The following is a 13514-nucleotide window of genomic DNA, read 5'->3' as shown; positions in this document are numbered from 1 at the left end:
CATTCCAGAGTATTAAATACTTTCCTGTGATCAAAGTGCACCATACTGGGATTTTAGATTCCCATCAATCGACAAAAAGGCATCTTTTTTACTTTTAATTCACATTAAAAATGTGTCACTGCTTCCTCTGTATGTGCACTTTGCTGCTCTGGGATTAGAAGTTTTAAATGAGACCTAACCTTGTATGGCTTTATGTTGAGCGCTTGTTAAAGCGTCCGAGCGAAGCCCTCGGCAGCAGTCTGCAGGGCCTGCAGTGTGTCAGTCCACAGAGGCCGTGTGCTCTCTGTCACCGAGAACAGATAAAACACAATGTCCTCCCTGTTCTCCCTCTGGCTTTGTCTCTCGGTCATTCTCAGTTGGCTTTGATTCTGTTCTTTCTTCGAGCTCATCCATGTGACAGCAGACTGATGAGAAGCTGCCGTATCTTTTAAACAGCCTGTAAACATTCTTTTATAGATATATTGTCGCCCTCTTCCTGTTTTTTGATGGAAATGTGTGGGACTTTGACACTTTTGGATCTCAAAAGGTTCAAACTGTCTGATTTTGTCACCTCGGACTGTGTCTGAGCTGATTCTTCAGGTCCCTGCTGATATTTCTCTCTCTCTCTCTTTCGTGAAATTATTGTATTTTCTTCTTTTCTTTTAAACTCTGAAGCCCTTCATGAATCAGAAGCTTTTGGTGGATCAGTTTGAGGGTAAAATATTGCTTATTTCTTTGTTAACTTGCTATATTTCTCGTATTTTCTTTGATGAAAAGAAGGAGTGTGTGTGTGTTTGTGTCCAGCAGAGTCATGTGCTTTCACTTGAACCTTGACAGACTGTGGGCATGTCTTTGTGGGTCTGCTCAGGCATTTACCCCCTCTGTGTGTGTGTGTTTGGACAAAGCTGGCAGGTGTGGACAGGAGTCATGACTTACTGAAGGACCTTTATTTTGGGGCCAGTATGAATCACACGAGGCTGTCACCGTGCACAGTACACACAGTTCCACACAGTCTGGCTGCACAGTTATCACCAGTTTGACTCTAATTAGACCTCCTCTGCTTCATGGATGCTCCAAATAAACAATCAAACCGTGAGCTCGGTCATTTTCTTATCACAATCTCAAGCATTTGATGGTTCTGCCAGCCAGGAGCGTGCGTCGGATCTTTGTCTTTGCGCCACAGCAACAAGCTATCTCTGGGTTTTTCACTGCAGGTCAGACAACACCAGACGTGTGCCTTTTGATAGACCTTTAAATGCTTTTCTTCTGATATATAAACTATATAGAGTTCAGTTTATTAAAGACTCTTTAGCTAATAGCGGCGGGAGGCTACTGATGCATTTTGGTCAGTGTTGCAGCAGATATTCAAAGTCACACGTTGCATAAAAGAACACCAGCAGCTAACGTTAGCATTAGATAACATCTCTCCACGACACTGCTGTGAATCTTTAGGTCACAGATCTATAACCACCTAATATGACGTCTCTTAAATCTTACCGTAGACGAAGAAGAAGGCCTTCAATTAATATGAATTAGCCACAAAAAGCTACATGATAAATCACAGTGTAACAACTGTTCATAAACAATAGGACTGCACAACTTATAAAAAATGCATGAATGAGGGCTGCATAGCACTTAGAATGAGTTCTGCTTTTGTGAATGTTCATCACATATAGTCACATGTTTGTGCCGTCCCATTAAACGTATTTTACAGCCTCGGTGGCTCCGCTGTCGTGGCTCTAACATTTCAAAGAGTGAAATACAGTCCAACTTACCTCAAAGACTGAACAACTTAAGGTTTAAACAAGGTTCCTGTTCATATTTTCCTAAGAAATGCTAAATACTGCGGCAAGAAAGGAGCCAAAACGAGAGAAAACCACATGACAGGCTGTGGAGGTTATCGCCAGCATGCTCTGTCATCCTATAGCTGTCCATAGAGCTTCTCTGCACCTCTTTTTGTATTATAGTATTTTACACTTAAGTGACTGTAGCTCTGGTCGCAGTTCATTGCCATCACTTGTTGTTGAATTCAGACAAAACTGAAATCATTGTCTGTGGCCCACAGAAACAAAGAGAAAGTGTTTTCAGTCACCTTGAGACTCTCTCTGAAACCTGATAATCAGGTTAGAAATCTGGGGCTAATATTGGACTCAGAGCTGAACTTTAACAGCCACATTAAATCAATAACATCAGCAGCTTTCTACCATCTAAAAAACACTGCCAGAATCAAAGGAAAAGTGTCTAAACCTGCTCACTGGGCTCTAAACGGGCCGTAAGACAGCTGCAGCTCGAGTCCTGACCAGAACCAGGAAATACGGCCATATTAGTGCAGAGCCTTCTTGTGGTTTTATGTAGCTGTGAAGCACTTTGAATTGTGCTCCACAGATAAACTTCATCTGTGATTACTCACCTGAATATTTGTGAAATGCTTCTCCCTTTCACCAGTTGATTTTTCTGCTCCCGCCCAAGTTGTTTTACTTTTGTTTGGACTGCTCTGGTTTGGATTTATGTCAGACTTTTCTGGACTTCCTGCCTGGCAGCGCCAGATTTTTACGAGTTTATTAAAAGTTTATTTCTGTTCCACACTTCCCAGCCGCCTGCATTTTTCTGCCAGTCTTTGTTAAAAGTATACAAAGCAGAAAAGTGATTGTTTTGTCTTATTTTATTAAATCTATTTCATTACATTTATGCCACCTCTTGGACTCTAACCTAACCTTTCGCATTAGTCATGAAAAAGCTGTTATTGGCACTTTTTATGGACTCTGGGAAGTGAAAAGAACAAACTTTTTATAGACAAAATGGAGATATTTAGATACAGATTAATTGATAAACAAGACGTTGAGCTGGAGCCCAGTATTTATTATCTGTCTGCACAGATAAGTGAGTTTATTTGCAGGACACCAACTTCATTTATTGCATGCTGCTGGGGTGTAAGCAGCTCTGTGAGGCATGAATCTGTTGGGATGGCGTAGTTACGCTATACTACACTTAAATGACTCTTCTGGCTTTGAGGAATTGATATAAATGTTTTTACTTTGTCTAAAATGTGTGTTTTTCTAACTTTGATCGTGTCCAAGCAGGAAGAAACAGGCGGCATGGCGGCAGAAAGTGATAAACAGTCGTGATGTTTGAGCATCGGGTGACTTCTAATGTCAGAGCTTCACAGTAATGGCCAACGAGCACAACGCTCACACACACACATCCTCGCAGGGAAATTAAATTGGAGGCTTTAACTCAATTGAGCAGGTTTCCCTCCACCCAGCCTCCTCTGCCCTGATCCATCAAAGCCAGCTGTGTGTGTGTGTGTGTATTCAAATAAGCGCTCAGTTTGAGGATGTTCTCATGAAGGTATATAAAATTAAATTTGCCTCCCTGCATAGGCTCCCACACAGCGCACGTGCACGCTCCCACACAGCGCACGTGCACGCTCCCACACACTGATGTAAACAAAGCCCACATTGTTTTTCCTTCACACATGACCAGCACCATGTGACGTTTGACCTGCACACGAAATATCTGTAAACACGTATGCAGAATGGTTGAGTTGCTATAAAAGTAGCCGGACACCTGGAGTGATGACCTAGATGGGCCTAGTTTCTGCTTATTGAAAGCCTGACGTCTTAGTGTTGGACACATTGTGTGACAGCACATTGCTTCTGACTTCTCTGAGCTCCTCTGAGCTCTCAGATCAACACGGAAGAGCAGCCAGACATACTTGTTCTGCCTGGTGTATCCGATTGGACGTACTGGTGGACACACGCAGACTGAGAGACCTTTTCCTTCCTTTTCTGCTTCTATATTTAGTGACATGTGCACCTGCAGCAGAAGAATGCTGGCTTGTGACCTCAGAGGAAGGGAGGTGGTGTTTGTGTGTATCTGGTGATGTCATAATTGTCATCATTACTGCTTTATTAGTGACCTGGGACATCCAGGGTTTCTGTTGTGCTGCTTGGAGCTGATATCATGGCACTTTTCATCTGTTTATCTGCCCTTCACCATCCTGCAGAAGAGCAACATTTCACCAACATCCCTATTTAATTTATCTCTGTTAATTATACCCTTGAAGCTGTTTCTGATATACAAAAATTTACTCTTGCAGACCTTAAGAAAGGAAGCTTCAGTCCTTCTGGAAGCTTTTTACAATATGCAACAATGAAAGTAAATTACACAGGAAAATGTTTCAGTTTTTACAGGCAGGCCTTTTCAAAGTCCCTCAGATCTGTAGTGCAGAGACTGAAGTTGATCATAGTTAATAGAATTATTTTTCTGGGGTCTCCTAGTTCAGAGTAGAAGCTTTCCAACCTTGAGTGGAACCATCTCACGCAGTAAGAACCTGATGTACCAAAAATAGACCACACTTTGTAACCGGTGCCCATCAAAAATCAAATCATGCTACTTGGACATCTGCATCTTTATTAAAATGTAGCGGACGAGACTGACGGGAGGACCAGGCGCAGGTAACGGCGTGCAGCAGTACAGGAATGAAGAAAGCCTCGTGGTAGCTCTTATCCACACAGCTGCAGCATGTCCCAGTTACAGGATGTGACTGCTCTGCCAGAAATGATCCATTATACAAGAACAAAGTCATGGAACAGCGATGATGGTGATATTTCAGAAAGTAACAGGGATGATTCCCTGGAAGTTTGGACGTCGGCGTCATTATCCAAGAGTTAAATGGCGACAAATAAATAAAAACCTAGCTTAGCTAGCTAGCTAAATGTGTTTTGCTGGAACTTTCCCCCTTATTATGTCATTTATCCACTGGGCTCTCACATCCTCTGGATCTGGGTGTAGTTGTGAGATGGATGCTGTTCAGTGCAGCTGACAACACATGATCCTCATGCAGAGCTGGCCTCGGCGCTCTGGCAGGTCTAATGTGAGCAACACAAAGAGAAGGAAGATGTCTCTGAGGTGAAGTCAGGGTGAACTTGATGGGTGACGTAACTTTCCACTGAAAATCTGAATGTTTCTCTGTATGAGACGTTGTCAGATGTCGGCAGCTCAGAACAAAGTGCCAAGTTTGAGTTTTTCAGACGGCAGCGACTTCAGATAAACAAACACGTGCTCTCAAGAACACAAAAAACGTGTTTTTTTCATAGCACGACCCTTTTAAGTTGAAATAAAACCCTCATTAATGCTGTCACACCCACAGGGGCTCTTTCCATGTCTGACAGAAACACAGAACAGCCCAAACTTCAGCGGCGTTCTCTTATTTAAATGCATTCAGTCGTGTTGGGAGAACGGCTCCCCGTCTTCTGTCAGATTCATGGTAATATTCTGCTCCCTCATCTATCCAGTCTGCCACAACGACTTCCTTCCTTCCGTTCCTTCTACTAGAAAATGCAGATGGATGAGAGAGATTATCTTGTTAAACCTCAAAATGCTGGCAGTGTTCTGGCCTGATTGATGATAAAGATCTGTACAGCTTGGGAAAAGGTGCCATTTATTACTGGAAATGAAAATGTTTTTTTTTAACAGCAAAAAGTCATCAGGCTCGGCCCCCCCCCTGCCTCCCCTGCCTCCTCCCTGCCTCCCCTGCCTGCATCTTCATGCTGGAACAAACTTTCTCCCTCCTCCCCCTCATCTGAGCCTTTCTCTGCTTTCCATCTCTTACTGTGTACATTACCGAACCCACGCCGGTTCGCCTTCGCTGCACCAAGTTCTCACTCTGTGCTGCTCACAGTGTGTGTGTGTGTGTGTGTGTGTGTGTGTGTGTGTGTGTGTGCACGAGGGATCATGGACGCGGTGGGTGGTGCGTACTGCTGGTAGAAACTCGCTGTACCCCTCGGCCGATGCCCACTTTCTTTCATCAGATATTGCAGGGACACACGCACTTCTCTTCACTTTCCAATGCTTCTCGCTCTTTAAACCTATTCAGACTCCTTTATGTGTCTGTGTTTGTGTGGGTGTGGGACAGGATGTGTGTCAACCCCGTTTCTGTGTAAGTCGCAAACCTCAGAGCAGTTTTTTTCCTCCAGCTTTCTTTCTTCTGCATGTCGCCACGTTACTGATGTGTTGCAAGTGACAGCGTGAGATTTCAGCCAAACAAGATGTCACAATCAAAAGTTTCCTCTCAAGTTTGGAGCACAGTTGTTACAGGTGGACGGCTGGTGACTTATGTAGCATATGGAGACACTTTCAAGGTCTTTTTATGTCGCTCCAGAGGAGCCACATCTTCTTTTTATCTTTTAAAGTGGTCTTGAGTTGCAGTTCTCCAGGCTTTTTGAAGGCCTTTCTGTCACGTCTGTTAGTTTTAAGTTGTTTAGTCTTTAGTTTTTGCCATATTTTCTCTTGCTCTGCCATCAGCTTCATCCACATCACCTGTTTCTTCCCTCAGCTGCACTCACTCACCAATCACCTCCCCTCAGCATTTAGTTTTCCATGTGCCATTGCCAGATCCTCACTGCCATTCATGTATAAGTCAGGTTTGTCCTTGTGTTTCTCCCACAGTCATAGTCAGGTTTTTGTATCCCGGCTAAGCTGCGACTTTTTGTTGTTTTTGTGTTTAAATAAAGTTTTACTTACTTGAAAATGTCTGCATCGGGTCCTCCCTTCAGCACGCCACACAACGTGACACTTTCAAAGTTTTATTAAGGACATTGACGGCTTTTTCACTCACTTTCAATTATGCTAAAATGCAATTTACAGCAGATGAACAGGATCTGAAAGTGATGTCCTTAAGAAAGAGGAAAAACCTAAAACTAAGCCACAGACTATTGTTTTTCTACACATAAAAGACAACTTGGCAAAGACGCCATTTTAACTTGTACCTTTAGGGAACTTGGGTACAAAGACACGTCATTTGTTCCCATTTCTTTTGTTGCATCTATGAAAAATGACAAATTTGAGCAAAGACCTGACAGGACCTGAGAGATGCATCTGGACCTTCAGCCGATCCATCTACTGTTGGCCCAAGCCTCATCAGAAATGCTCTCCATGGAAGGGTGGCTTCTTACTGTGGGAACATGAACTATTCAACTTATACTTCATTGGGACTAATTCAGATCAGGTCCCAAGCAAACTGAACCAATGCAGCAGTGTAAATCAAATCGACTTTGTTTTAATTTACAAACTTAATTTTAAATTTGGACTTTTTCTCTCCCTCCTTCCATCTGTCTCCCCTCATCCTCTTTGTTTTCTGTTTTCCTCTGTGTGTGCAGATTGATCTGGAGCCAGAGGGGAAAGTCTATGTTGTTATTGACCTATCAGGATCTTCCAGTGAAGGTAAGACTATGTTGAAGGTGAGGCTCGACTCAAGCCAGATAAAATCTATGTAACACAGATCCATCACTTTCTGTCTGCGTGTCTCATGCTGAGAGCTGCTGAGTATTAGTCCGGGCTTTCATTCTAACGCTGAACGATCTGCTGATGAAGTCATTAAGAGGAAACAGACTTTTGTTGTTTATGTCTTGAGTCATTGTGGCTTTAAACACGAGTGCTGCCAAGTGAATTCTTCTTAATTCCATCAGAGGAGAGACTTTAAAGTTCTGATGCTGGTCTATAAAGCTCTGAATGGACCAAAATACATCAGTGACCTCCTGACCCACTATGAACCTCCCAGACCCCTCAGGTCATCTGGATCCGGTTCTTTATCAGTTCCCAGAGTCAGAACCAGACCTGGAGAAGCTGCATTCAGCTTCTATGCTCCACATGTCTGGAACAAACTCCCAGAAAGCCTCAGATCAGCTGAAACTCTCAGTATTTAAGTCCAGTTCCATCTATTTTCAGCTGCTTTTGAATAAGCTTGAGTTTCAAAACGGAATCATGTTTTAACTCCTGATTTTATCTTTCATATATATAATTTTTTCTGATTTTATCTATTGTTCTTATTTCCTTCTTTTGTTTTAATTTTAAATCATGCTTTTTATTTCTTCTGTTTTAATGTCTCTGTGAAGCACTTTGAATCACCTTGTTGTTGAATTGTGCTATAAAATAAACTTGCCTTGCCTAATTCTGACAATATAACCACTTAGAATAACCGCATCTGTTATCAGACTTTGCATTAGAAGTTGGGAGCTTCATCTGCTCGTACGCTCATGACATTATGGAGGTGCACTTGTAATATTTACTGTTTAGATAACGCTCTGATCATTTCTGCATCATCATTTCTGTGTTTCTGCACCGCGGATGATGGTGCAAGTTTGTTAGATTGTCTACAGATTAAACGCAACATCAATTCCAGCGAAGTGTAACCTCAATTTTGAACATTGACTTCTTACTAACATTGCTGCTGAGAGGTCTGGGGATGTGATCGTGTCTTTTTGTGTTGCACGGCTTGCATGAGTGTGAAAATGTCTGCTTAAGACCGATCTCAGATCAGCTCAAATGAACAGCGCTTCAGGGCAAACTGCTTAGATGTGAAAGCACAAACCTATGCTGCAAAAGTTAATTACATTGATAAGTTGTGCAGTTCACATTCTCATGGTGGGGATGTCTTTCAGGGGATTCAGCAGACATACATCGGCACAGTTTAAGAAAGCCTGAAGGGGAGTGGCAGCCGTGTGTTGCTGTATTTGGGAGTCTTTGGTAAAAACTACCGGATAGAAAATGAGGCAGATGTCGGAGGTGATCTTCGACTTTTAATCAAAGTCGCTCTGCACAAAATGTGACTGAACAGGCTTAAAGGAAACTCACACACCATGAATCCTTTTTGGTATTTACACTTTATTTTCACAGTGAAAATGTTAAAACTATGAAAACAGGATCAGAGTTGTAGATATTAAACCTTTACAAGGTTTACAAGTAGTGAGGGGAGAAGAGAAAACTGTACACAGCTTATTTATAAAGCTTTCAGTTCATCCTCCTCATCAACCACGTCCTTTCTGATCTGTTTATCCATCGTCTTAATGTGTTATGGAGTTTTATTTGTTTTAATTTATGGGAAATTTGCGGAACTATTTCTGAGGAAGAGCTTCATAATACAATTTAGAAATAAAAAGTGGTTATTAATGACCACAAATCTGTAACACATCATTTTCACTATTTATCTTTTAGTAAAGATTTAATGGACGGACGTAAGTTAATTGCTTCATGAAAAGGAAATATGAACCTTTGATATCAGAGCTGAAGCAATAATTGCTTGTGGGACACTGGATGCATCCCACTGGTGATCTCTTCTGCCCTGCCTGCTGCTTGTGGCTCTGGCCTCTCACCCTCCGTTGCTTTGACTGAGACTTAGTTGCAGAGTTTTTCGAGGCAGACGGGTTTCTACCACCACCACCTGGGCCTGTCTGACTCTGCAGGCCTTTGCTTTTGACTGGGCAGTGGATGAAGACCCACTCCGCTCCCAACACATCACACTCACTTCGGGGGCTGGGATGGTGCATGCTGAGTTTTGCTGGGATGGTGCATGCTGAGTTTTGCTGGGATGGTGCATGCTGAGTTTTGCAGGGATGGTGCATGCTGAGTTTTGCATGTTTGTGTCATTTCTCCTCTTGACAACCTGTAGTTCTCCACACTTTCTCTGTCTCCAGTTTATTCCAAACATTCCCGGTAAAATCTTTAGAGGAGCTAAAAAGCACAAACACATCTGTACTCTCCTTCCTTTAATGGTTTCCTCTTAGATCTTTTTATTGATTTTTGAAATCTTGCCTCACTTCCGAAGCCTTTAATGACCCTGATTTGTACTCCTGACCCTTTCGAACCGCAGATACTTCCCTTTTAACTATTCCCAGCTAACTATTTCAAACAAAAGGAGCTCGAGGCCTCATATTGTGGAACTCACTGCTTGCTGTACTCAGGTGTGCTACTTTTAAATAATGTTCAGGGGTTATTAGAGGAAATAAAACGTACTTGTGGGCCTGCCACTCGCATGCCAAAGAGGTTAAGTGACGATGGCGTCCCAGCTTGCCCTTATGCACATAGCCCATTATGCCTCTGTTACTGCCTCCCTGGAGGTGTATCAGCGGTGAATCAGCTTCTACCCACAGGCTGCTTCTGTACTTTCAGACGTGACACTGATGCACAAACAGATGCACCATTCCTGGCCATAAAGGCACGAGTGAAAAGGCCTTTTGTTTGGTTACTGTAAACTTATGAAACTCCATCTCACCTAACTTCCCTCATCCCTTCTTGGAAAGCACCTTGTGACATGGAGAAAAGTGCTGTAAAAAAAATGCTTTATTATGATAACCATGATTAATATATAGATAAATGCAGTGCTGCAGTTCCTCATCAACTCTGACATCCAGGTCTGCTGTTGTGCTGATTGCTTTCAAGATGCTCTGCCAGCTTGAGTAAAGAAGACGCATTCAGACACAGAATCAGCTTAATAAGCACAAAGCTGTTCATGTTAGTTTTTGCTTACTGTTTAAACTGCTTAAATCACTACCTAATAATGGTCATTTCTGTGTTTAGTATATGCAGTACAAGCTAATGCAGATAATAGCTTAGCTTTACCCTGCATACGTAAGCCATGTTTTTATCTCTGTTCACTTCACTTCCCCCTTTCCTCTCTACAAAAGCTACAAAATACGGCCTGAGCCTCTTTAAAGTAAAACCAGCAGTGACTGTTGCACATTGTGTCGGGTGAACCAGGATATTACTCCACCGCTCCAGAGAGAAATCTTTGTCATCTGTGTGTGCAGCAGATAATGTATTGGAGAGATGTGGAGGAAGAGGAGGGCAGAGAGGGAGGGGAGGGTGGTGATGGATTGATTAGTAAAGTGGAGTGTTCGCTAATGGAGCAGTTACATCATTGAATGTGACAGAGGGAGGTCAGCACCGAGTGACAAAGAGGTGTCACCAGCTTTTAGTCTTTTTTCCCTGTTTTTAAAAGCCGTTCTTGAGATATTCTGCTTCTTATTCTGTCTGCAGTACCGTGTGGTTTGTTAGCGTGTGGACATGCGTGTGCGTGATCTGTTGAAATGGCTCATTACTTAAATGTGTTTACATAGCAGAGAACACACGGGTGTACAGTTAGAGCTGAGAGCTGCAATCAGCCAATTCATTTTTAAGCACACACAGCCCTGGGTCTGCCTGGGGTTAAAAGCTCAGCAGTGAGATTATTACTGTTTGAATATCTTTATTTTGGTGACTCGTGAGTTTTTGTTGATCGATTTTGGATCCTTGTGAAATATCGTTCGAAGTTATGAAATAAAACATCTCCAAAACTCACTCAGATTTTAAGTACAATCTTACTTCCGTAATAGCTAGAACGCTGTGTAATAAAGAAAAAATCATGCTTTTATTTGCATGTAAGCTCATTTAAACTGTGAAATTAGAGCCAAGACAATATTTCCTCTGTTGAAACTCATCTCTTATCCACAATTTTGTCCAAAAAAAGGGAAAGTTTGAGATCTTTACATGAAAAATGTGCAACAGTCACAGGAGTAAGAGTCATGGAGGAAATGTGTCGGCTTCATGCTCCTCCAGAACGGAGTGAAAGTACCTAAACCAATAAGAGCTTCTACAATAACAGTGAAAGCCATCAACATTGTTAGTAGCTCCACATATAGCAGGTGATGACTCTTATTGTTCGTATTTTTTCCATCTCAATAGAGCTGTGAGATGTAATAACAACCCGTGTTTCAGGAGTTTGTAGCAGGGTTTAAAACCCTTTCGGTGTTGTGGAAATCTTACTCTGTCCATGGTCTGTGGCGTCACTCCCTGAGCTGAATCATTTCTGTCAGTCTCAAACTTTTTGGATTGGGATCAGGACATCAGAAAGAAGCAGAGCTACCCCTAACACTGTTGCTAGGCAGCGGTTGTCAGTTGCTAGGTGATGACGATGGCATACACCGAAGGGGCTGAAAGAGCAAGATTGAAGACTGGCAGAGCATGACAGGGAGGAAGGAATGTGCACACAGACCTGGAGGCTCAAAGAGTAACGTTACGTTCATGCAGAAGAACAGTTGCTGGACGAGTTCATCCTTCTGGGAGCTTGAATTTATAAGTTTCTGCTTTGACCTCACAGAGGCATCGGAGCGCCGGCGTGGCATAAAAAATGATATTTTTATTATGTCTGAGCAGACCTGAACTCATGGTGTCTTTACCCATGAATCAGGGATTTGCTTTAGTCTCATGGCCTCATCGACACCCCATTTTCACGTAACTCTGCCTCAAAAGAGTCTAGTTTCTCACAGTTTTTAGGTGATGTGGTCATAATCAGTCATTCTCTGTGAAATCAAAATTGTGCTGCGTGTTTACTGATGTTCAGCCACTGCTTTCAATCTGTTTTTGTCTGAGTTGTTAGTCTAAGAGAACTTGTTTTGGCTGTTAATTCTTTTTCTGTTGGGACATATGTCGGGTTTTATAAAGCCTTTTAGTTTCCTGTAAGGTGGCTACACTGGCCATAAGTTTTCATATTAAAGCACTTTATCATTTCAGTCAGATAACACGGGTGAAGAAAGGTTGAAAATAAGTGAACTCAGCATGTGGCTGCATTAAAAGTAGATATGACATCACATGTTCTCTGATGTCATATCTACTATCTGACAGGGTCAGAGTTGTGTTTGGTGATGGAACCTGATGTCTTCTTATCCATCATCAAAACGTTTTCTATGAGGTAGAAATGTTCTAAATCCTCTGAAACATTAGATTCAGTTCAGAGTGAAAAGTCTTGAGATAACTGTATTAAAGCATCTTTCTGAAATTGAATTGTTGGCATCATTTGCCCCATTTTCACAATGTAAATTGATGCATCACAGACTGTCATCTCCCCCCCCCCCCGACTGTTCCCCATCACTGTGAAGTGACTCCTCCCACTCCTGGGATGCCTCCCTCAGGTGCTGTGCGTGCAGTGAATGCAGAGTTTGATGCTAATTGAAACCTGTTGTTCCACTGGGAAACCTTTCAGTGATTAAACAAAAAGAGACGGAAAGATGGGGGAAGACTGAGGCTCACACTGGGATGTGCTGCGAGGAAGAGGAGGCCAAAGGATGAAGGTCCAGCCTGTCAGCCAAACAGTGCTGTCGCCATCTAGTGGCGGTTTGCTGTTAGTGCCAGATTCATTGATGAAAAGCCCGGGATACTGTGTATTTTATCATGAATGAATTTTGATTTTCACTTCGTCTCGTCTGCAGTAAAGTGGTTTATTCTTTTCAGAGAAGATATGGCAACACCAGCAGGTGATGCTAACGTCTCCATCGTAATAATATGCAGTTTTTTTTATTGTGTTTGTGCAGCAGCAACAGGCTCTGCTGAGAATGAGGAGCGAGTTTTTCGCCAGCGGATGCGACCCAGGAAGCGACAGGGAGCTGTCCGCCGGAGGGTCCACCAGGTCAACGGACACAAGTTCATGGCCACCTACCTGAGACAGCCCACCTACTGCTCCCACTGCAGGGACTTCATCTGGTGGGAAATGCACACGCCCACACTTAAAAACACCAAGTGAACGCAGCTCACACGCTGCGTTGCATTCAGGAGAGCTTTGTGCAGAGCTGGGAGATTTAAATTCTCTGAGACCAATTCAGACACTTTCAGCAAGAAGGTTAGCTTCCAAATGACCTTATTATGTAACAAACACTCGTTTCATACAGAATTCCTGCAGAGCTGTGGTGGTAGTGCGGTCATATTAAAGGAGGTGTAACCTGCAG

The 13514-nt window shown here is 42.7% G+C and overlaps 2 protein-coding genes across 2 annotated transcripts in view; one reads left to right on the top strand and one right to left on the bottom strand.

The window, feature by feature from the left end:
- The window catches only part of LOC140312732 (NLR family CARD domain-containing protein 3-like), a 329873-nt gene that overhangs the window by 137156 nt on the left and 179203 nt on the right, over positions 1-13514 (bottom strand). The window lies entirely within an intron of this gene.
- The window catches only part of LOC140312736 (protein kinase C epsilon type-like), an 85815-nt gene that overhangs the window by 27292 nt on the left and 45009 nt on the right, over positions 1-13514 (top strand). The window contains exons 2-3 of the mRNA XM_072390527.1: positions 7140-7203; positions 13104-13272. Of these exons, the coding sequence (XP_072246628.1) occupies positions 7140-7203; positions 13104-13272 (233 nt within the window). The remainder of the gene's footprint in view (positions 1-7139; positions 7204-13103; positions 13273-13514) is intronic.

This window comes from Leuresthes tenuis, unplaced genomic scaffold (genome assembly GCF_036924035.1).
Source record: "Leuresthes tenuis unplaced genomic scaffold, fLeuTen1.0.hap1 SCAF_8, whole genome shotgun sequence".
Lineage (NCBI taxonomy): Eukaryota > Metazoa > Chordata > Actinopteri > Atheriniformes > Atherinopsidae > Leuresthes > Leuresthes tenuis.
Note: the sequence above shows the minus strand (reverse complement) of the source record. Positions and strands in the feature narration are given on the sequence as shown.